The sequence below is a fragment of the Salarias fasciatus genome, chromosome 14 (genome assembly GCF_902148845.1).
Source record: "Salarias fasciatus chromosome 14, fSalaFa1.1, whole genome shotgun sequence".
NCBI classification, from domain to species: Eukaryota; Metazoa; Chordata; class Actinopteri; order Blenniiformes; family Blenniidae; genus Salarias; species Salarias fasciatus.
This window is the reverse complement of record NC_043758.1, coordinates 24,191,403-24,211,495: the sequence shown is the minus strand read 5'-3', so window position 1 is coordinate 24,211,495 and position 20,093 is coordinate 24,191,403. Positions and strand designations below refer to the sequence as shown.

The following is a 20,093-nucleotide window of genomic DNA, read 5'->3' as shown; positions in this document are numbered from 1 at the left end:
TGGAACAACTTGCTGATGTTTTTATCAGCAGTGGGGAGTTTGATTCTGATCCAGAAAAAATGCCAACAACAACGTATCCAATCCAGCAATAAATAAATAAACAAATAAATAAATAAATAAATAATCCACTGCAGCCAACAAGAAATGACCAATATGAAAAAACTTCCAACAGTTTGAACATGCCAATCTTGAACGCATTTCTGAACATGTGGCCTAATTTCTGGGAACACAGTCCTCTCCTTCATCCTTGCACCTTTCAGCTACCTTGTACTTATCAATGACATCAATGACAACGTCCCGCTCTATAGATGGCAAAGAGAGGTTAGAGTCTTGCCTCATTCATGCATGCCCAGAGATAGTTTTTAATTCATTTCAGGCGGCTGAAACTGTGTTCCGCAGTTCTGTTAGGTTAATATGATACAAAATACCAATGATGGGAAAAGCCCCTTTCCTTATTGTTGAAGATGATGAACGGCATAACAGCTTCTGAGGTGTTTTGCTTTATTTCAGATGTAAGAGATCGACCATATTTTTGGCTTTTTTTTTTTTTCCTTCACCATTAGTCTTGCGGTGGCGATGTTTGAGTAGCAAAATTCAGGAATGAAAACAAAAGTCACAGGACACAAAATCCCATAATTTTTATTAGCAGTTCCTCTAATCATCCAGAGTCAGGCTTTAGGAATTCATGTACATTTTCCAAATAGAGGGAGAAAACATGGCGACAGCATGAAAATTGATGTAATTCAATTTTATATTTCATTCAATGAGATTGTATAATGTTATCTGATGCCAATGTCCACAAAACAAATCCATATTCATTAGCTATCTGACCATTTTTTTCACTGCCATCTGTAGCGCTAGTGTCAGTTCAATCAACCGGGGTCATCTCCTCTTAGGCGCGGGTCTGGGTGGCCGGTTGGCCTGGTTCGGTCCAATATATTTCAGTGGAGTATACTTTGGTTTCTCAATAACTTCCAGTCCCAGATAAGGCTGCAGGGCTCGGGGAACTCGCACTGTTCCCTCCTGGGGAAATATTAAAAAAGAAAAAAATGTTTCAGCAAATTTATTGACAAAGGTCAAGTTTCATTGGTTTTCAGAGTTATAATGCACAAATAGTATAAATAGATTTTTTTAAGTATTAAGCTGGTATCTCAAGTGGCTGTTAAAAAACTGCATCAGGAAAGTGTTGCATGTTTACATGGTGAAAACTGCAACATTAATCATCATGAAAACATTGCTCGAAGAGGTTTTCAGTTATCACAAGAAGGGCCAACTTGAGCACCATAAATATCATTAAGTTTGTCGAAAGGAAATAAATATTTTGATGGAAATTACAACAAAAAAAAGAAGAAAAAGAAAGATACAGTGGTCTTTAGTGGGAGAACAGCACAGATCGAGAAGAACCTGGAGAAGCAGAGGGTTGTATTGAAGAGGAGAGGCATGAATGTGAACTCTAAAACAGAGGATGCTCGTCAGTGACGGTGAACCAGTGAGGACGGAGGCAGGATCTGTGTTAGAAGGTTTCAGTTAGGATGAAGGGGAAGATATTAGCTGTGCAGGAAAAACGATGCTGATGATGAAGAAGACTAGAGACGACGCTCATGGAGAATTGAGGACACTGAGGTGGATTGGAGGGGTCTACAGCCTGTCTAAGAGACAAACATAGAGGTTGGGAATTTCTGGAAACCACTCCTTTTCAAACGAACAACTACCCTCTTTAGCATCTTCATCAGACATCAGATGAGCTTCTCATGTATATTTAACTTTTAACGGATCTTACTTTGGTCTGGTGAGTCTCCAGGATGGCGATAAGAGTCCGGGGGATAGCACAGGCCGTGGCATTCACCTGCAACACAAAGGGGGGCAAACGGGGGACGTTGGAAAACAGAGGGTTGCATAATGTAAAGCAGCAGGATGGCGCAGCAGCGCTGTGGTCTTACTGTGTGGGCGTACTGCAGGCTGCCGTCCTCTTGCTCATACAAGATGTTGAGACGTCTGCTCTGGTAGTCAGTGCAGTTTGATCCGCTGGAAATCTGCAGAGAGGAACCCTCCTCAGAATCAATTAACATTTAGATAAGGCATTACACCACGGCTTAATGTCCGCAGTAAGTGGACAGAGTCTCTGATGGATGCAGACTGGAAGCATCTTTATGGATCAGTCGCTCTTGCTGGCTCCGGTGAGAAAATGAGAGGAAATTGAAGCCCACCTCTCCATAGCTGTTCCTTCCAGGCATCCAGGCTTCTATGTCATACTTCCTGTGGGCAGGAAGGCCCAGTTCCTGAGTCGGCATGTCCAGCACTCTGAAGGAAGGACATGAAATGGACAAAAGGAACTCATTGAATCAACTGAATAAAAACAAAATAATGAATACAACGTTCATGATTTAAATGTAATTATGTCCCAATAAAGTTTAGCCCAACCTGGAATTGTTAAAAATTCATTTATTCAACTAATGCAGACAAAACACAAAGGCGGTTGCTCATACTGAGTATGGTTAAAAAGCAAAATATGAAAGTTATTGATATGGAGCTCTTTCGATGAGATAATTCAGGCTTCAGTGAAGACCATGCAATATTATTACTGAGTACCAAATTATAAATATGATTAACTGTCACTGCAATGTCTTTGTCCCTTGTGTTCTTTCTGTAGACTAGAGTTTTTTAATTGGTTAATAGCACAATGTTTGTGAATGATCTGCAATTTATTTGGTATTTGCAGAGTGAACGGACACATGAACTGCTGAAGTTCAGTCAGTTTTTTGCACATTGCACATGACTGTATTCATATTCAAGTCTGGAGGCAAAACATTTGTTGGTAATAGAGCCAACGTAAAATGCAGATTTCTTTTCAAATTCTAAATGACACCTAACCTGCTGTTGTGGAGTCAAAGGATAGGAAAAAACTTATAGAAAATATTTTCAGATCAGATTAGTTTTTTTCCTTGTCTCATACAGCACCCAGGTCAGTCAGCAGCTGTCATAGAGAAGACCCAGAGAGTGTGATAATGTGTTTAAAATGACCTGTAGTGGAGTTCCAGTGCAGAAAACAGCTCTTTTTGTAAAGAAACAAACTCTTCCAGCAGCTGAGTGCTTTCTTGTCCCGTCTCATCTGCTGTCACTCCAAACATCTCCACCTGAAGAAGACATAAACACACACAGAACAGCAAATCGGCACGATGTGAGAAAACACACTTGAAAGAGAGAGGATGCTTCACATCTTTCTGCTGACTGCATGTGACCTTATTGAAGTGATGAACTCTGTAGAGTCCCCACGTCTCCCTGCCCGTGTCCGTCTCTGCTCTGTAGCAGGTGCTGCTGCAGACCGTCCTGCGGTGACAGATCACAGCTCAAGTCAGATGAAATAATCTCAGCATAAAGATTCCACATCTGCAGAAGAAACGGAGGGAGTGGCTCCTCCAACCTGACAGGCAGGTCCTTCCAGTTCACTGCATGATCCATGAAATAACCTGAGAGAGAGAGACGGAGAGGACTAAGTTTAATTCTTATTTGGAACATCAAAACAACAATAACATCTAGAAGTCATGATTACATCTATTTAATGGTGCTGAAAAGTCTTATTTATGCACAAGTGTCACTCAAACAGTGGTGGAACAGCGATGTCTTACTTTCACTGACTGGTCTAAAATCAAACTACCGTAATAAACGTATATCTAGAACGCATCACGTGCTGAAACGATGTCGTGGGAGACGTAGCGTCACCTGCCACGCCGACCTCTCCTGTTCCGGCCAGGTGGAGGTCTGTGAAGCGAGCCGGGTTCAGGGAGTAGACCTGAGAGCGATGGGCGTTTGGTTGCATCCCACAACCCTCCTGCAGGTGAACGAAACACGATCAGACGTCAGCTTTCAGTCACACCTCTAAAAACCTGCAGGGCTTTCAGGTCAGTTTTGAATAAGAAAGACTAATTTGCATGGCATTCACTTAGTGACCGTGTGAATAGATGAGCTATTTATTTACTCATTTATTACCTTTGTGATATCAGTTATGTTCTAAAGCATCGGTTTGGCTATGAATCATCTCAAAAGAGAAGAAGACAATCAGAACAAATCATCATTCATTTTAAAGTCTCAGGTGCCAGAAAATCTCAAAAGAAGAAAGAGAAATCTGTACTGAATCATTTAATAGTTGAACTCACACTTTCATTTCATAAAAGACATCCAGTTACTGGAGTTTTGAGTTTCATGGCTTTTATGGTAGAATAATGAAAATCAATCATTCTACATGTCATATATCTAAACTACAAAGACAATGGGAAAATGTACTTTTCTATTATATTCCAATTTTTTCAGATCAATAACTGTCAAAACAAAATGAAGCGAAGATGTATGCAAAATGTGAAGCATTGAGTTCTTGCTACTCACGAACACAGCTCCTTTCAGCATGTCGGGCACAACCATGGGGATGAAGCCCTGTACGAAACAACAGGAACACTTTGGTTTGGATTTCATAAGATGAAGGTTATTTTTTTTAAACATAATATTCAGTGTAAGCTCACCCGTCGCTGCAGTGTGTCCAGGGCAAAGTTCTGGAGAGCGGTTTGAAGTCTGGCGCCGGCGTCCCTCAGGTAGTACGACCTGTGGCCTGAGACATGAGCGAGATGTCTGCGGCAGAGCACGGGAACAAATCCACATTCATGTCAAATAAAGTGGTTGGAAGGGGACTAAAAGACTCACAAAGGCGTTTGTTACCTCTGTCTGATGAGGCCCAACTTCTCCCCTAACTCCAGGTGGCCTCTGGGCTTGAAATCAAACTCTGAGGCAAAGAAAAAAACAGGCATTTAATATAACTGCAGCTGGAACCTTTAAGATATAGGCAGTGTCTCATTTCTGTTTTTCACAGATTTCTTTAGAATTAGTTTTTTTTTTGTTAGACTTAATCTGATCGAAGTTTATCCACACTTTAAGACTCATCAGTCACCTGGTTTCTCTCCGACAAACTCCACCACCCTGGCCTGGCTCTCATCTCCAACTGGCTGAGGAAAAGAAAAAGACAAACTTCACCCCACAAATGTCAGAGGGAGCCGTCTGCCACGTCGACGAGGACACAGTGTGGGCACAGTGGGAGTGTGAAGTCCCTCACCACGTCGGGGTGTGAGGAGTTGGGCAGCCTCAGTGCTTGGCTGTAATGTTCCTCCTCCAGCTCGGTCTGTCTGAGGCTGAGCTGGTTCAGCTTGTTGCGGATTTCCCGACCCCTCTGCAGAGCCTGAGTGTACTCTGGAACCTGCAAGACAAACGACAAGGATTTAAAGCAACTTCCGCAAAGCAATGAGAGGCAAATGCCTGATTTCATGAGGAGGCAGTGAAGTTTGACTCACATTGGGAAGGGCTTTCTTGTCATTGTTTTGCTGTGAGAAAAGAATCACAGTTAGAGAAACTGCAATGCGTTTTTTAACAGCTCTTGACAACATAAGATAAGTTTCAATCGGAGAAACGTAAAACATGTAACAAATTACTTGGATAAACTTCAAGATGTTTGCAGTACAATTTCCTTACCACCAAAGCTTTCACAGTGTCACTGATGTGTTTCCTCTCCTTCTCCAGCTCAGACACTGCAGACCTGACCGCCTGCAGCTCCTGCCAGACGCAAACCTACGACACACACACAGATGCACAATCCAAGCACCTGTTATTTTCTTCATTATTCTTCATTACCAAATATTCAAACCAAAATTCCCCATTTTAATAGCGTATTTTAGACTAAATTTATCGATTTCCGTGTGTGATTTTTCGTGTATTGACAATATCCGAGAGTTCATAGTGATAAACTTTGACTTGTTAATAGGAGAGGAGCAGCTTTGAAAATTAAAGCACCTCCATTCATTACGATCACATCCGGGATTCACTTGTAAAAAAAAAACTGTTTGGATAAGGCCTGCACAATAACTTATAGGCATGCACATTATGCACATACTGCAAAAGAAGCACAAAAATCAAGCAAAAAATAAGAAAAACTGCAACGCTGACTAGCTATTTTTTTTTATAGATGCCGCTGGTGTGAACTGCAAATGGAAATGGAAATCTCTAAAAAATTTCAATGTTAAGAGAAAATAAGACTTCGTGTGTTATGCAGAACTACAGTGTGAATAAAAGCAAAGATCAGAACAATTTTAGTCGATTGATTTATGCACAATATAATGTTGCTGACTTACAATCTTGCGGACCTCGTCCCCTCGCAGGTCTCCCTTCCTGTTCTCCACATCACGGATGACTTTGTCGGTCTCCTCACACACCGCCGTCATGTCCAGCTCCGGCTTGTCGCTGTAGCCCGCGCGGACGTGCTCCAACAGGCTGCTCCGGATTTCATGCGTGAAGCGGTGCGGGGTGAAGCGGATCGTGCTCGGAGGTGGCCTGAGACACTGACTGGAGACTGGTTTTAAGGCAGTTAGAGCAAAGCCTCCGACTCTCGCAACAGCGCTCATGGAGGTCGCCATGTTTTTCTGGTAATTAATGTGACGTTCAGGGACTGTAGGAATTATTGCAACTGCATCTTTTTTTCCACAGATTTCAAAACAAATGCTCAAAAATACAAAAATATAGACACATAAAAAAGGATAAAATCAATTTTTGTGATTAATTTGACCTTTCTTATAAATCTTTACCTTTTTTTGTGTGTGATGAAGAACATTCTTCATCTCTCTCTCCCTCTCCCTCTCCCTATCTCTCTCGCGCTCTCTCTCTCTCTCTCTCTCTCTCTCACATACACACGCGCGCGCGCGATTTAAATAAATTTACATTTGGGTTTGGGTTTTTTATGTTGAATCATTTTTTTTCACATTTATTGATATTTCCTTATTGTCTTCCTGTAGATATATGCAGAAATGCGGACATTGTGATTGCTTTAATTTTCCATATATGTATAATATAGAATTACTGAATTGCGTATAAATGAACGCCTTGTGAATATAAAGTTAATATTATGTTTACTTGGTAGATAAAATTAATTCCGGCTGCTCTTCATGAATTGGTTGGCGGAATGGTAATTTCCCAGCGAACACAAACCACTCAAACAATCGTCACGAGCCAAAGGTCAGCCAATCAGAGGAGCGGAAGTTTAACATTGCAGTAATCCGGTTCAGACATGACAAGTGCGGCCGACGGAAGCACAAGTCCGTCCTGGTCCTGGTTGTCACTCCCGCACGCCCTACAAACTCCTCTCCCCGCCCCCTCACCGCTGAACTAGACGCCGGTCCTCGGTACCATGGTGGACTGACGTGTGTTACGTCGAAACGTGAGGAGAAATTGCTTCTTTGTGCGCTAGTTTTGGTCCGCCACTTAGTGGCGGCGGCGGCGGCGGCCGTTATGATGTGCGCCGGGCCGGGTGAGCAGAGAGGAGCCTCGCTTCTCCACCGCAGGCCGTGACGAGCCGGGGACGGGCCAATGCGTGTGGGCTTCTGAATAAAGCCGGGGTTGACTGGGCACAGTTAGCCCGCTTCACCAGTTCCCGTTGTAAGTGAGACCCAACCAGCTTTCACGGTGGAAACGAGACGAAGAGCAAAGGTGATGACAGCTGAGATACATCCCACCAAACCAAACCATGATCTGTCATTCACTGTGGAAAGCCTCTTATAAAGGGGTTTGATCTATCATGTTGATAACCCTGATCAGGATATTTATCTGTGTATGAATCAAATTGACACAGTGGTCAAGTTGTCCTGCACTCAAGTACCAACTTTGAGGTGAAAGACAATGTTTTCTGAGATAAGTGTTATCTGGGTCATATGTGCCTCAAGATAAGCTTCTGTTTTTAACACAATCACTTGTGTGAAGAAGCCTGGTGTGTTTGCTGTATTTCCAGGTGTTAAAGGCGTGCTTGTAAATGTCTTTGTTTGGAACTTCCAGATGAATGCCGTGCGTGGGGGCACAGTCACCTGGCGTCCCCAGCCATGGCAGGACGGGGACGGGGGAGGAGGGGAGCCCTTGTCAGACAGCGACTCGGAAGAGGAGGACTTCCCGGACGACAGCACCACCCCGCTCGGGGACTATATAACTCATGGTGAAATTCTAAAATGATGAGGCCAGGCTTTTTCGACATCTGTATGTCCACTCACCCTAAATCTGTGTCTGTATCATCTCCTCTCCTGCCTTTTCATTTGGGACTTTTAGGACTGAAGCAGCTCCTCGATGCTCAGCAGCTGTGTGACGTCACTCTGCTGGTCGAGGGGAGGAAGTTCATGTGTCACAGGTAGGATTCATATCTCCCTGTGATGGATTCACCAACTGAGATGAGCATTTCAGTGGTTTATGATGAAGGAAGGGTATGCTCTGGACGGATTACCACTCCATCTCCAGGAGGCCGTCAGCTGCATTCCCACTTTTGATACTCCGCTCCTCAAATCAAATTCATGCTTTACAACCGTTGTAAGACACCAGAGCATCTGCACAAACCTCTTGCATACACGGGGAGAACATGTAAACTCATTATTAGTCAAAGATATATTATAACGATCACACTAATTTTGATGATCATATGCTCCTCTGTGTAAATAGACATGAATCCACAATTTAGCATATGAATTTGAAATAACAGGACACCGTTATTTAAAAATCCCAAATATTCTGCTTCCATGACAAACTTGCTCAAGCATCATCCTCCATATCACAACTTTACACCCACTCAGTGCAAATAAAATTGCTTCCCTGTGCAGTTGTCAGCCTGTGTTGCCTCGGGGTGATGAGGAAGGATCCTGACTGTCCCCGTGACTTGTTTAAAAAAATAGCCGTCATTAACAGCACAGTCTGAACAGTTTTACACTGTTCTCAAAAGTCCCCTTTGTTGTTGAGCTGTTGTATACCACATGCGTTCTCCTAAAACTGTTTATGGCACTTCCTCTAAGCTCCAAGTTTGTGTAATCTCACCTGTGTGAATGACCTGTTTCCCCATGAACAGCAGAAACCAGTCAGCAGACGGAAACCTACTTGACAATTTACTAGCATGGACTTTGATTTACAGTTGTTAGATGGTAAATCACCATGTAGTTTTCTGTAATACACATTTAAATTGTGTAGAACCTTTACTTGAGCCCTCAGCTCTTCTCTTGTTGAAAGCTGTTCACAGTACGAGAGCCCCTTCTTGTGAGTGCAGATTAAAATGAAAACATGGAGCGCTGTGAATTGTGAAAAATATCTTGTCTTGTTTTTTTCCTCTTCAGAGTCCTCTTAGCAGCTGTGAGTCCGTACTTCCGGGCCATGTTCACCAGCCCTCTGGTGGAGTCCCGCCTCACTGAAATCCGACTGGAGGAGGTGACGCCGTCCGTCATGGAGACGGTCATCCAGTTCGTATACACCGGCGAGGCGGGGCTCTCTCTGGACACAGCCGAGGACCTTTTTGTGGCTGCCAATCGGCTTCAGGTCATGCCCCTCCAGGACCTGTGCTCCAGGTGAAAATAACGCTTCTCAATCTCAAATTTCACAGATTGCGTGAATTTTAATTTCATGATTTTGTTTTTGTGAATTTTAAAGTATTTTTTTTCCCTTTCTTTTCCATATCTTCCTCCGTTTTGCCATCTGTGTTTCCGTCCAGGTTTCTATTCGAGCACCTGTCAGTGGATAACTGCCTGGGGATGTACTCTCTGGCTCGCTCTCATCACGACCAGCTCCTCCTGCGTGCCTCCCTGCGGCTGGTGGCGCAGCACTTTCCCCGGGTGGCCCGGCAGAAAGACTTCCTCCTGCTCGACCACGGCACCTTGGGCAGCCTCCTGAGCTCCGACCGCCTGGGGGTGGACTCCGAGGCGGAGGTCTACGACGCTGCACGCCGTTGGGCAGAGCACCAACCTCTGGATCGCTACGCCCACATGCCGGCGCTTCTTCACCACCTACGCCCAGGGCTGCTGTCCCAAGAAGAGAGCCGGAGACTGAGCCAGGAACTGGGACCCGCTGCGGCGGGGGAAGGCCTCGGCGGGCCGCTGAGGCCACGGGAGGGAATGTTTGAGAAGAAAATTGTCTGTGTGGACCTGACCCCAAGGGAAGAGGAAGATTTAGCTGTAAGAGACTACACTGTGGACTGCTTTGACCCTCGGACAGGAAAGTGGGAGAAGCTGGCGGCACTAGGTTCGCTCGTTAGTCCCGGCTGCACAGCCGTGGGTGACCGGCTGTTTGTAGCGGGCGGGATCCTCCGGACCGGCTCGGTGTCGCAGGGTGTACATGAATATGACGCCGTGTTGGACCGGTGGATAGAGCGTCCCTCGATGACCCAGCCCCGGGCGATGCTCGGCCTGCTGGGCTGCGGTGACTCACTGTTTGCATTGGGTGGCAGCAACCGCTCGGCTCTCCTGGACTCCAGTGAGACGTTGGAGCTGACCACGCTTCAGTGGGGCCCCGGGCCCCGGCTGCCGCTCCCACTGCGTGCTTTTGCCTGTGCAGCACTACGCGGGCGACTTTACCTCCTGGGAGGAACGACACTAGAACAGAATCGAGCCGTGGTCCACTCGGGCGTGCTTATTTATCACACACTGACAGACTGCTGGACACGTGTGGCGCTGGATTCTGGGGCAACCTGCCTTGCTGGAGGGGTGGCGGTACGAGGGGGAGTCTGTGCAATTGGAGGGTACATGAGGGACACCACCAAGTTCCTGGATGGTAACTTCACCAACCTGGAGACTTTAGACGCTACCGGGCGCGTCCTGTTCTTCCGGGAGGGCCGGGGATCGGCCGTGGAGAGGGAGGTGACCGGGGGAGGTGTGATGGTCAGCACGGAGCAGCGAGGGGGCGCGGGAGGCGGAAGCGACCGAGCCCCCAGCCCTGTCGTCTTCCCCGGGTTGCCCCGGCGGATCGCGGCAGGCGGCGTGGCCAGGTGGAAAAGGAGGATTTACGTGCTGGGTGGAGAAAACGGATCGCGGTTTTATGACAGTGTGTACTGCTGGAAACCCGGCTGGCGCAGCTGGGTCCAGAGGCGGGAAAAACTCCCTGGCGACACTGGCGGAGTGAGCCAGTTTGGGTGTACCACTCTGAAGTTCCCTAAAAAACACATTCTGTCCAGACTGAGACTAGCCAAAGAAAACTGCAAGAAGACCACCGAGTAGCTCAAACATGCTGGGAGATTGACTAAATGTCAATATTGGGTTTGAATTGAGGTCAGTTTGGGGATACTGTTTTCTACAATCCCAGCACAGCCACCAAACAGGCCTATCACAGACCAGATCTTTGGTCTCATGGACCACAAGTCATCAGATTGCAGTCCAGTAATGTAAACAATACGTTTTGGTTAGATTGATGCCGTCAGTTTAAAATTCAGATAGGATATGAGGAGACCCTCTTACAGTTTACGTTCCAGTCAGAGGTCGCATTGCTTCCGCTGTCGAAGCTTTGTGCGCCTCTGTTATGTAGCGTCTCCACTGAGTGACGCTTTAAGTTAAAGTATTGTGAAAAGGACATCGGTAGTAAAGCACAGTCAGTCCATACGGGAAATTACTTTGTCACATCTCACAAAAACAAGAAAAATCTCTGAAGAAGAAGCCCTGGTGTTGCAGTTTTTAAAGAAACACAACAAGTTTGATCAGTCTATATGTTAAAAAAATGAACGCTGTTCTAGTTTAGTTTCTAGTTTATTCATTTATTTGATCAGGGACAATACACAGTAAAACAATCCACAAAAGGAAAATATGCGTGTGCCAGGTTATAGCAAAAAAATGCTAATTTCCTCCTGTAGTCCCTGGACAGGTTGATGTTATCAAATACAAACTATTAAATTTTACACAAGTAAAACATCAACAATCAATCGTCGTTGGGCTCCCTGTTAAAGCCAATGTTCAATTTCATGGTTCAAAGGGTTTGATTCACCGGGTGAATCATGGTTTTCTTGGTGCATAATATCCCACATATCAGTCTGATCGCTACTTCTTCATGAAAACCAGACAATCGAATCCCCCAATCAGAAAGACTTCCTCCAGACATGGAAACTCAGCGACGGGTGGTCAAACAGTCAGGAAGCAGGTGGAGCTATAACCTGCCCAAGAGTCAGCCAACACACACCTGAATGTAACCCAATCCACTGTTTTTTGGAAAAGTAAATTTTTTTTAATTTGATTGGTTCTAACTGTAATGTTCTTTTAAGCTTTTTGTTGATGTTCTGCATTGGTTTTGATATTTGGAAATCTCTTAATGCTGTGAATTTTTTGGGCAGCCTCCAGTGTTTGACAGAAGGTTACCGGTACCATCCAAACATGCTGTGTTCTGCTTTATGTCCAAAAAGAAATTTGCTTGAGAGGAAACACATTCTTGAAAACATTTGTAATAAACCCACTGGCTTGTAGACAGTTTTGTCTTTTTCCTTTGATCAATGATTTTCATCAATTTTTACCTCAGAAAACACAATTTTATTCATGCCATACTATTAAAACGGTTGGGTATCCAATGACAGGACAGTATAAAGTCACTGTGACCACACCTGCCTTCAACTGGACAAAGGTCAGGTTAAATCTGCTTTTCTCAGCTCTGCGTGAGGTTATGAAGATTTAAGAGATACATTGAAAAATCCATCAATCTCCTTGTATTTCCACTGGAAAGTGTTGCGGTTACTCTGAAAAACCGAGGAGAGGAAATTCCCCACGTTTCCGTTTAAAGTAGTTTCGCGGTCAGAGCAGCACATGGTGACACCTGCTGTTGTTTCAGTTTACATCCAGATTATTTCTCTGGTTTTTAAGGTGACCTCTTCAGTCTGTACCTGCCTTGAAATCTGTTCTTCTCAAGCATAACAAACTAGACCTGTGCACTGTTGATCAGCTGAAATCCTCATTCCCGAATTTTAGAAATTTAAATTCATAATCCAAGAGTATCATGGAGGGATGGGTTTATTATACTTTTCTTACTCTTCAGTCGGTTTTAATAATATACCGTACTTTACAGGCCAAAATCAGGCAAATTTGACCATTTATCGCTTTTTTCTTATTTTTCATATTAGTGTTTCTGTTTCCTAATCCTGTTCCCACATCCTACACATTACTGAGTCCTTTTGTCCCACAATAGAAACTTATCAAAAGACAGCTTGAATTTACCTGACAAATTTAAGTTTAAAAGAGAACACACTGGCCCCAAAGTAGAATCATGATCCTTATAGTCACATTTTTTCATCTTTATTTGCATTATTTTACAGCTGTTAGTTTGGATTAAACGGGAAGAAATCCAGAGGTGACCAAATGTGGAATTTTTACCCAATAAAGAATTAATTTCTTTATGTCTACCAGTAGTTGTGTGATATTTTTGGTTAACATCACAACAAATGAGTATAATTTAAACAACACTGAAAATTTCAGGTCGAATACTGCGGCATTAAAAACATGTCTATACCGTAGTTGAATGTGAAATCAGTGAAGCTCACATGACTGAGGGGCAATTTGTCATCATGCACTGTTAATAATTAGGCTAATGTATAAACTGCTGATTTAGTCAGTTGTTAAAAACGGGCAAAGTTCCCATCAAGACCAGAAAAAGAAAAAAGAAAGAAACCTCAGCAAACTCTGATCAGTGGCTGCAATCGGGAGCAAGGATTCAGACAAATCTTGTACAGGAGGAAAATTAAATCACATTTTAGGCCGAGGAGATGGAGGGCCTCCCTTCAGACGAGACAAGCGTCAAAAACCCGGCAGACATCAGCGTCATCATTGGATATTTCATCCTGGTGATCAGTGTGGGCATTTGGGTAAGTGCACCTGAGAGAGAGAGAATAACAAAGTGATTAGTTTCATAACCTCCCTGTGTCTGTGCTGCAGTCCATGTTTCGGGGCAATCGTGGAACGGTCGGGGGGTATTTCCTGGCAGGGCGCACCATGACCTGGTGGCCGGTGAGTTCAGAAATAAAAATCATAAAATGTCAATTTATTCATGTAGACAAAGGGGTAGTTTGTTTTTTTAACACTGACTTCAGAGTGAGGAAGTCTAGGTTTGATTCCAGGCTTGGGGGCAGTTTAGTGACAATTTGGTGGCATTTTTATCTTTGTATGTGTCTTAAGTCCAGCATCTCCTCTGTACAGGTCGGTGCATCTCTGTTTGCGAGCAACATTGGCAGCGCTCACTTTGTGGGCCTGGCAGGTACCGGGGCAGCCAGTGGCATCGCTGTGGGAGGCTTCGAGTGGATTGTAAGTCACATCATTTATTCATCCTGACCTGCACAAGAAAAAGTGTATTTAAATGTGACTCCGCTGTCTATCAAAATCACACATCAGGCTCTGTTCATTGTGCTGCTGCTGGGTTGGCTCTTCGTGCCCGTCTACCTCACAGCTGGGGTAAGAAATCCTGCCCCTCAAAACAATTCAGTCCACTATAAAATCAGCGCCGTTCACTAATGTGTGGAGACGCTGTCCTGTGCCAGGTCATCACAATGCCTCAGTACCTGAAGAAGAGGTTTGGTGGGAGAAGAATCAGCCTCTACCTCTCTATCATCTCTCTCTTTCTCTACATTTTCACCAAGATCTCGGTGAGTCGGCGAGGAAAAAGCAGCCGCATTTCTCTCGTCATTCCCTCACTTTCACTCGGTCTGTCACCAGGTGGACATGTTTTCAGGAGCTGTGTTCATCCAGCAAGCGCTAGGCCTCAACATCTACGTGGCCGTCATCTCCCTTTTGTCCATCACAGCCTTGTACACAGTCACAGGTATGAATGCAGGCCTGAACCCGAGTCATGAGTCTTTTCAAGGAATATAACTTGGATGTCAATGTGTAAAGTGAAGAGCAACTTATGTCTCTGTGCTTGGAAGTCAGTCATTATACAAGAAAGGAGTGAGAGAGACTCACAAATAAGTTAATATGCAACTCAAACTGCTGAAGTGGAAAACGCGTTCTTTAGATCGGAGATTCCAGCAGACAAAAAAAAAAAAAAACACTGCATGGTTTAAAGTAAAGCTCTGGAGATGTCTAGTCTCTATAACACTGAAGGTTACTTATTAATAGTTGAATAATGTGTCATAGGCCAGTGGGTAGCTCATCTTTACATCTCCAAACTTTTCTAGCCTCTATACTGTCAGTATTTTAGATTTAAATGTTTTAAAAAGAGGCCACTTGAAATTTACTCAAAGCTGCTGCATATTTTTAATAAATCCCAAAGTATGATGCCCCTGTATCCCTAAAATAATGTCTTTTCAACAATCAATCATGCAAAAACGCACAAGCAGTTTGTTATCTTACTGGTTGATGTCTTAAGAGGCTGTCAACAGAATCAACAACATAATCTGGGGCCTGGAGGAAAAAGGAACTAAACAAAGATAGAGGACATTAGAGGATGAGCTTGGAGTTTAAGAGACAAAGATTAAGAATTACTTGTTTACAAGTTTATCTAAAAGTGATTATATCTCACTTTCATGATGTGTGTGTGTATTTGTATTTTGTAGGGGGCTTGGCTGCACTGATGTACACTGACACTGTTCAGACCTTTGTCATCATTGCTGGAGCCTTGATCCTCACCGCCTTCTGTAAGAACCAGTCATACAGCAGCATATTTCTCTTTTTGACAGACATAGCTCATGGGGTTTTTTTCTGTGTGGTTTCACCTCCTTCCTGCCACATTTCCCCTTCCCCAGTACAGGTCAGAGGTCACCCAGGTTTAGTAATCATTAATTTCACTGCAGAGGAGGACAGCATGCTGAAACTGCAGAAAAATGTGAAACTCATCAGTGATTATGCTTTTACAATGTCATTGATTATTGTATAAAATGTTGGGATATCAGAATCTCATCCTCGTATAAAAAGAAAGAAAAAGAGCCCAAGATTATAAATAAAAGAAGGCAGACTGTGCAACCTGTGATGCATTCAGCAGATGGTGCTGATTCAGATCTTTAAAACAGGATTTGTTACCAAAATGTTAGCTAAATGTCACTTTAAATTATAATGAAATCTCTTTTTTTCTTTTCTCGTCCACATTCGTAGCATTCTCTGAGGTAGGAGGCTACAGCGGTCTGCTTGATAAATACAGCACAGCGATGCCGAGTAATTTCACGTCCCTGGATCCCCACCGATACAATATCTCGTCCAGCTGTTACACCCCCCGAGAGGACGCCTTCAGCCTGCTGAGGGACGCCACCACAGGGGACCTGCCCTGGCCGGGGGTTCTGTTTGGGACTGCAATAGCAGGGATCTGGTACTGGTGCACGGACCAGGTCAATCCCCCACCTGTCAGATGAAGTAGTCTATTTATCTTCGTGTAATTTCAGTGATATCTGAAATAACTCTTTTTTGAACTCAGTAAGCTTTTCAGCATAACACTCTGTCCCTAATTTTTTAGCTCAGTGATGATTTTCTGAATGTGTTTCATCAGGTGATTGTCCAGCGGTGTCTTGCAGCCCGCAGCATCACCCATGTGAAGGCCGGATGCATCCTGTGCGGCTACCTCAAAGTGCTACCAATGTTCCTGATGGTGTTCCCTGGTATGATCAGCAGGGTGCTGTACCCAGGTCTGTAGCTCACCACTCAAACTCTGTAAAATCCATCCTGCAATCTGCAAACACCGATCTAATGAGGCTGTTTGCTACATTATTAAAAAAAACCCTGTAATTTTTGTGTTAAGTGGCAAAGTGTAAGAAGCTGTGAGAACCTTGTTCGGAGACAATGGGAAGGTCGAATGTTCAATTTCAACTCACCATAGTGGAGGATCAAGGTACAACCTGGAGAGATCCTGAGAAAAAAACACACATGCACTGGAAGAACTTGCAAACTCCTCACAGAAAGGCGTCCCCAAGTCCAACCCGGACTGCAGTCTGGACTCTCTATTCTTCCTCTACCTACTGCACCACTGAACCGCCTTAAAAGACCGTTGATGTGAATAACGCTCTCACTGCAAAGTGAGACGATCATGGGTTCAAAACGTCCATGTGAGGTTAACTGGTGTGAAAGTGAGTATGTGTGGGGTTGTCTCTCTGTTTTTGTTTTGTGATGGACTATGACTGGTTTAGGGTTTACCCTGCCATCACTTTTCACTCTTAGTTAGCTGGGATTGGCTCCAGTGCACAGATACATGTATGTTTTCCATTCTCCTACAGATGAAGTGGGCTGTGTGGTCCCAGAGGAGTGTAAGAAGGTGTGTGGAACTGAAGTGGGCTGCTCCAACATTGCTTACCCTAAACTAGTGGTGTCAGTCTTGCCCAGCGGTAAGTTGTGATTGAGTTTTACCTTCCTTGCCCTTCCTTCCTTCCGAACCTCAGACTCGTGTCTCTCGGTCCAGGTCTGCGAGGTCTGATGCTGGCTGTGATGTTGGCTGCACTCATGTCCTCTTTGGCCTCGGTCTTCAACAGCAGCAGCACCCTGTTCACCATGGACATCTGGACGCGCATCCGACCACAGGCCAGCGAGAGCGAACTCATCATCGTGGGCAGGTCAACAGACGACACCATACGGACCGAGCGTCCAAAACTGGAACACGTTTATTGTTCAGAAGACATTCAACAAGAAACCTCAAAGTCACGGCTTCTTGGTTATTATCATGTTCTCTCTTCCAGAGTGTGGGTTCTGTGCATCGTGGCCGTCAGTATCTGCTGGATCCCGATAGTGCAGGCGGCTCAGAGCGGTCAGCTGTTTGACTACATCCAGGCAGTCTCCAGCTACCTGGCTCCCCCCATCGCCTCCGTGTTTCTGCTGGCTGTGTTTGTGAAGCGGGTCAATGAGACGGTGAGGCAGCACCAGGACATGCTGATTGACAGTCATTTGTGATGTTTGAATTGTTCCCTTTCAGGGAGCTTTCTGGGGCCTGATCGGTGGCCTGATGATGGGTCTGTGTAGGATGCTGCCTGAGTTCTGGTACGGCACCGGCAGCTGCATTTTCCCCTCGACCTGCCCTGTCTTGGTGTGTGGGGTCCACTACCTCCACTTCGCCATCATCCTCTTCCTGTGCACATCCGTGCTGGTGCTGCTGGTCAGCCACTGCACGGAGCCCATTGATGAGCAGCATGTAGGTGACTCCCGCACTCGGTGCCCTCAGACAAGCTGGAGAAGGACCTCATGCAGTGAAGCCCTGCCTTTCATTTCAGCTCCACCGTTTGGTGTTCAGTCTTCGCCACTCCAAAGAAGAGAGGAAAGATTTGGACAGCGAGCAGGAGGAAAGTGGGAGGAGAGCCAGGAGAGAGGCTCGGGAGAAGATGAGGGAGAAGATGAGGGAAAAACACAACAGTGATGCCTGTAAGTGTGTTAGGAAGTAATCAAACACAAATAAAACATACTCAAGTTGTTTTTTCCTTTCAGTGGCTGCACAGCAAGACAAATCCACCTTCCGTCGGATGATTGGTCGTCTCTGTGGCCAGAGTGGGTCCTCCCAGTCCCATGAAGAAGAAGAAGAACCCGAGGCCTTTGAGAAGATGCCTGACATCAGTGAGGACCCTGGGTGGAAGCACGTTGTGGATGCCAACGCTCTCATCATGATGTCCGTCGCTGTGTTTATGTGGGGATTCTACGCCTGATGGGCCCTCTCGTTGTTCCACCACAGCAGATGTCACATGTGATTTACTTGATCAGATCCATCTGAATCTTATGCTGATGGTTAAATGCGATGAAGTGTCTCCATCTATTGGTGATGACCTGTTACTGCAAATATATTCCTGAATCAAATCAGCTTGAAAAAAAAAAAAGTGGTCAGTATGAAGTAATGCTCCTCTGTTACATTTACCTGGTGTTAAGGCGCACATGCAACGCAGAGTCTAGGAAACGTTTATCGGGTTAGGAAACCATTACTGTATAAGGTTTCATTTTGATTTGATCACGAGTCAATCCTAAAAGGTGCACGAGGATGAAATCACTGCACAGATCTAAACTCAATAAAGGTTGAGATAGCTGTGCAATTTGTTGTTAGAGTTTTTAATGACTGCATTTCAAAAGTTTGCCCCAAAGGAAATCAATGACAGGGAAGTGGAATCAACTCCCAACTTCTGACAACGTTCATGTCTCGTTGCTCAGTCCTCAGTGTTGTTGGTACATTTCTAGTTTGTCCACTTCCTACATGTTTTTGTCCTTTAAATGTAAAGCAAAAGGAGTTTCGCATAAATTTTGTCATTTTAATTCAAGTTCTTGGTGTGGAAAAGGCACATGGTGATGAAAAAGTTAATTCTTAAAAGTGAACACAAAGTTGATGAATGCATTTTGAAGATACATGCAGTCACTAACACTCCACCTAAGAATGCATTTCTTCAACTGTACATTTCTGTAGTTACTGTAAGCCTGAATTTCATGACTGATTGAATCAACCGATCCAAACAAACTGTATTTATCAGATAATGCACAGACCAGGTGAGGATTCAGATTTCCAGTTTTAATCATCAATTCTGTTTTTATTTAAGCAGATATTTCCCATTAGCATTGTACACATCTGGAACCTACTGAGGTCTCCCACAACTACTCGCCACTCTCCCATCTCCATGCAGAGATTCAGCATCATTCATCAAAACAGTTCTTCAATGTCCAGTCTGTCAGCTTGCGGGGGTGGGGGTGGGGGCTGGGAGTGGAAAAGCAAGGTGGGGCAAGGGAAAAAAGGAGAGAGAAAGAGGTTTCTTTTTTCTTCTTCTTTTTTTTTTTTTTTTTTTAAAGAATGAAGAGTCAGAGCCGTCACCAGGCACTGTTCATCTTACACTCCCACGCTAAAGAGATCTGGGTGGATCCGGTTGAGCTGTCAGGCATGTGAAATGCCACCGCTTCCAGGGTCCTGTGCATCTCCCAAATACTCTTGATCATCTGTGAGGTATCTGACGCCTCAGTCTCCTGCAGGGTGGGTAAAGAGGTAGGGGGGCTTTTAAGGCTAGAAGCTGGTGTAGAAAGTTTTGTGGTTGTTGGTTTGCACCCGCTTCGAAGCATGAATGACGGCTTTGGCAACAGAAAAAAAAAAAAAAGGAAAACACTGACCTCTGCCGACTGGGAGGATGGAGGGGAGGAATGGAGCAAGGGAGATGGAGTTCAAACAAAGATGGGCATATCTTAAAAATACATCTTTGTAGGTTGAGTAGCGACAGACTGATACAGGGAGAACACAGTCCTCAAGAATAAAAGCAAATACAACAGCAAACATTCTCCGACACACGCCTCAATAAAACAGCCAAACAAATGAAAACAACAAAATGGCAAACAAGCAAGTCAATCAAACCATACAAAGTGACATCAGGCCTTTCCAAAGTGACA

General features: G+C 44.6%; 3 protein-coding genes across 7 annotated transcripts; 2 read left to right on the top strand and 1 right to left on the bottom strand.

The window, feature by feature from the left end:
* Nucleotides 1-647: 647 nt before the first annotated feature.
* On the bottom strand, nucleotides 648-6,463 carry sars2 (seryl-tRNA synthetase 2, mitochondrial). The gene is made up of 16 exons (XM_030108553.1): nucleotides 6,168-6,463; nucleotides 5,512-5,607; nucleotides 5,334-5,363; nucleotides 5,099-5,239; nucleotides 4,937-4,991; nucleotides 4,708-4,771; nucleotides 4,515-4,620; nucleotides 4,381-4,428; nucleotides 3,721-3,829; nucleotides 3,422-3,467; nucleotides 3,240-3,327; nucleotides 3,022-3,134; nucleotides 2,208-2,301; nucleotides 1,941-2,033; nucleotides 1,781-1,846; nucleotides 648-1,023 (listed from the first exon to the last, which is right to left on the bottom strand). The coding sequence occupies exons 1-16, from the start codon at nucleotides 6,447-6,449 to the stop codon at nucleotides 883-885; spliced, it is 1,572 nt and encodes a 523-aa protein (XP_029964413.1). The 5' UTR covers nucleotides 6,450-6,463; the 3' UTR covers nucleotides 648-882.
* Nucleotides 6,464-7,052: 589 nt separating this feature from the next.
* Nucleotides 7,053-12,711, top strand: LOC115400567 (kelch-like protein 8). 2 transcript variants are annotated; one of them, XM_030108547.1, is made up of 5 exons: nucleotides 7,053-7,246; nucleotides 7,858-8,011; nucleotides 8,122-8,200; nucleotides 9,168-9,395; nucleotides 9,539-12,711. In XM_030108547.1, the coding sequence occupies exons 2-5, from the start codon at nucleotides 7,858-7,860 to the stop codon at nucleotides 11,034-11,036; spliced, it is 1,959 nt and encodes a 652-aa protein (XP_029964407.1). In that variant the 5' UTR covers nucleotides 7,053-7,246; the 3' UTR covers nucleotides 11,037-12,711. The 2 variants fall into 2 exon arrangements, with proteins under 2 accessions (XP_029964407.1, XP_029964406.1); XM_030108546.1 differs by having other exon boundaries at nucleotides 7,054-7,515.
* Nucleotides 12,712-13,552: 841 nt separating this feature from the next.
* On the top strand, nucleotides 13,553-18,632 carry slc5a2 (solute carrier family 5 member 2). 4 transcript variants are annotated; one of them, XM_030108548.1, is made up of 15 exons: nucleotides 13,553-13,651; nucleotides 13,722-13,793; nucleotides 13,983-14,087; nucleotides 14,175-14,234; nucleotides 14,321-14,425; nucleotides 14,496-14,601; nucleotides 15,335-15,415; nucleotides 15,870-16,099; nucleotides 16,258-16,393; nucleotides 16,979-17,086; nucleotides 17,161-17,311; nucleotides 17,435-17,603; nucleotides 17,668-17,883; nucleotides 17,963-18,110; nucleotides 18,174-18,632. In XM_030108548.1, exons 1-15 carry the CDS (start codon nucleotides 13,553-13,555, stop codon nucleotides 18,386-18,388), a joined length of 2,001 nt encoding a protein of 666 aa, XP_029964408.1. In that variant the 3' UTR covers nucleotides 18,389-18,632. The 4 variants fall into 4 exon arrangements, with proteins under 4 accessions (XP_029964408.1, XP_029964409.1, XP_029964411.1 ...); XM_030108549.1 differs by lacking the exon at nucleotides 13,553-13,651 and having other exon boundaries at nucleotides 17,963-18,095; nucleotides 18,171-18,632; XM_030108551.1 differs by lacking the exon at nucleotides 13,553-13,651 and having other exon boundaries at nucleotides 17,963-18,101; nucleotides 18,189-18,632.
* Nucleotides 18,633-20,093: the final 1,461 nt, after the last annotated feature.

Excerpts from the sequence above, each read along its gene's own strand:
- sars2 (XM_030108553.1), bottom strand. The coding sequence starts at position 6,449 with ATGGCGACCTCCATGAGCGCTGTTGCGAGAGTCGGAGGCTTTGCTCTA. Across the intron at positions 3,135-3,239 it reads GAGTTCATCACTTCAATAAG|GTGGAGATGTTTGGAGTGAC; the intron begins GTCACATGCAGT and ends TGTCTTCTTCAG. Across the intron at positions 2,034-2,207 it reads GAAGGAACAGCTATGGAGAG|ATTTCCAGCGGATCAAACTG; the intron begins GTGGGCTTCAAT and ends TCCTCTCTGCAG.
- LOC115400567 (XM_030108547.1), top strand. The coding sequence starts at position 7,858 with ATGAATGCCGTGCGTGGGGGCACAGTCACCTGGCGTCCCCAGCCATGG. Across the intron at positions 8,012-8,121 it reads CGGGGACTATATAACTCATG|GACTGAAGCAGCTCCTCGAT; the intron begins GTGAAATTCTAA and ends TGGGACTTTTAG. Across the intron at positions 9,396-9,538 it reads CTCCAGGACCTGTGCTCCAG|GTTTCTATTCGAGCACCTGT; the intron begins GTGAAAATAACG and ends GTTTCCGTCCAG.
- slc5a2 (XM_030108548.1), top strand. The coding sequence starts at position 13,553 with ATGGAGGGCCTCCCTTCAGACGAGACAAGCGTCAAAAACCCGGCAGAC. Across the intron at positions 13,652-13,721 it reads TGATCAGTGTGGGCATTTGG|TCCATGTTTCGGGGCAATCG; the intron begins GTAAGTGCACCT and ends TCTGTGCTGCAG. Across the intron at positions 14,426-14,495 it reads ACATTTTCACCAAGATCTCG|GTGGACATGTTTTCAGGAGC; the intron begins GTGAGTCGGCGA and ends GTCTGTCACCAG.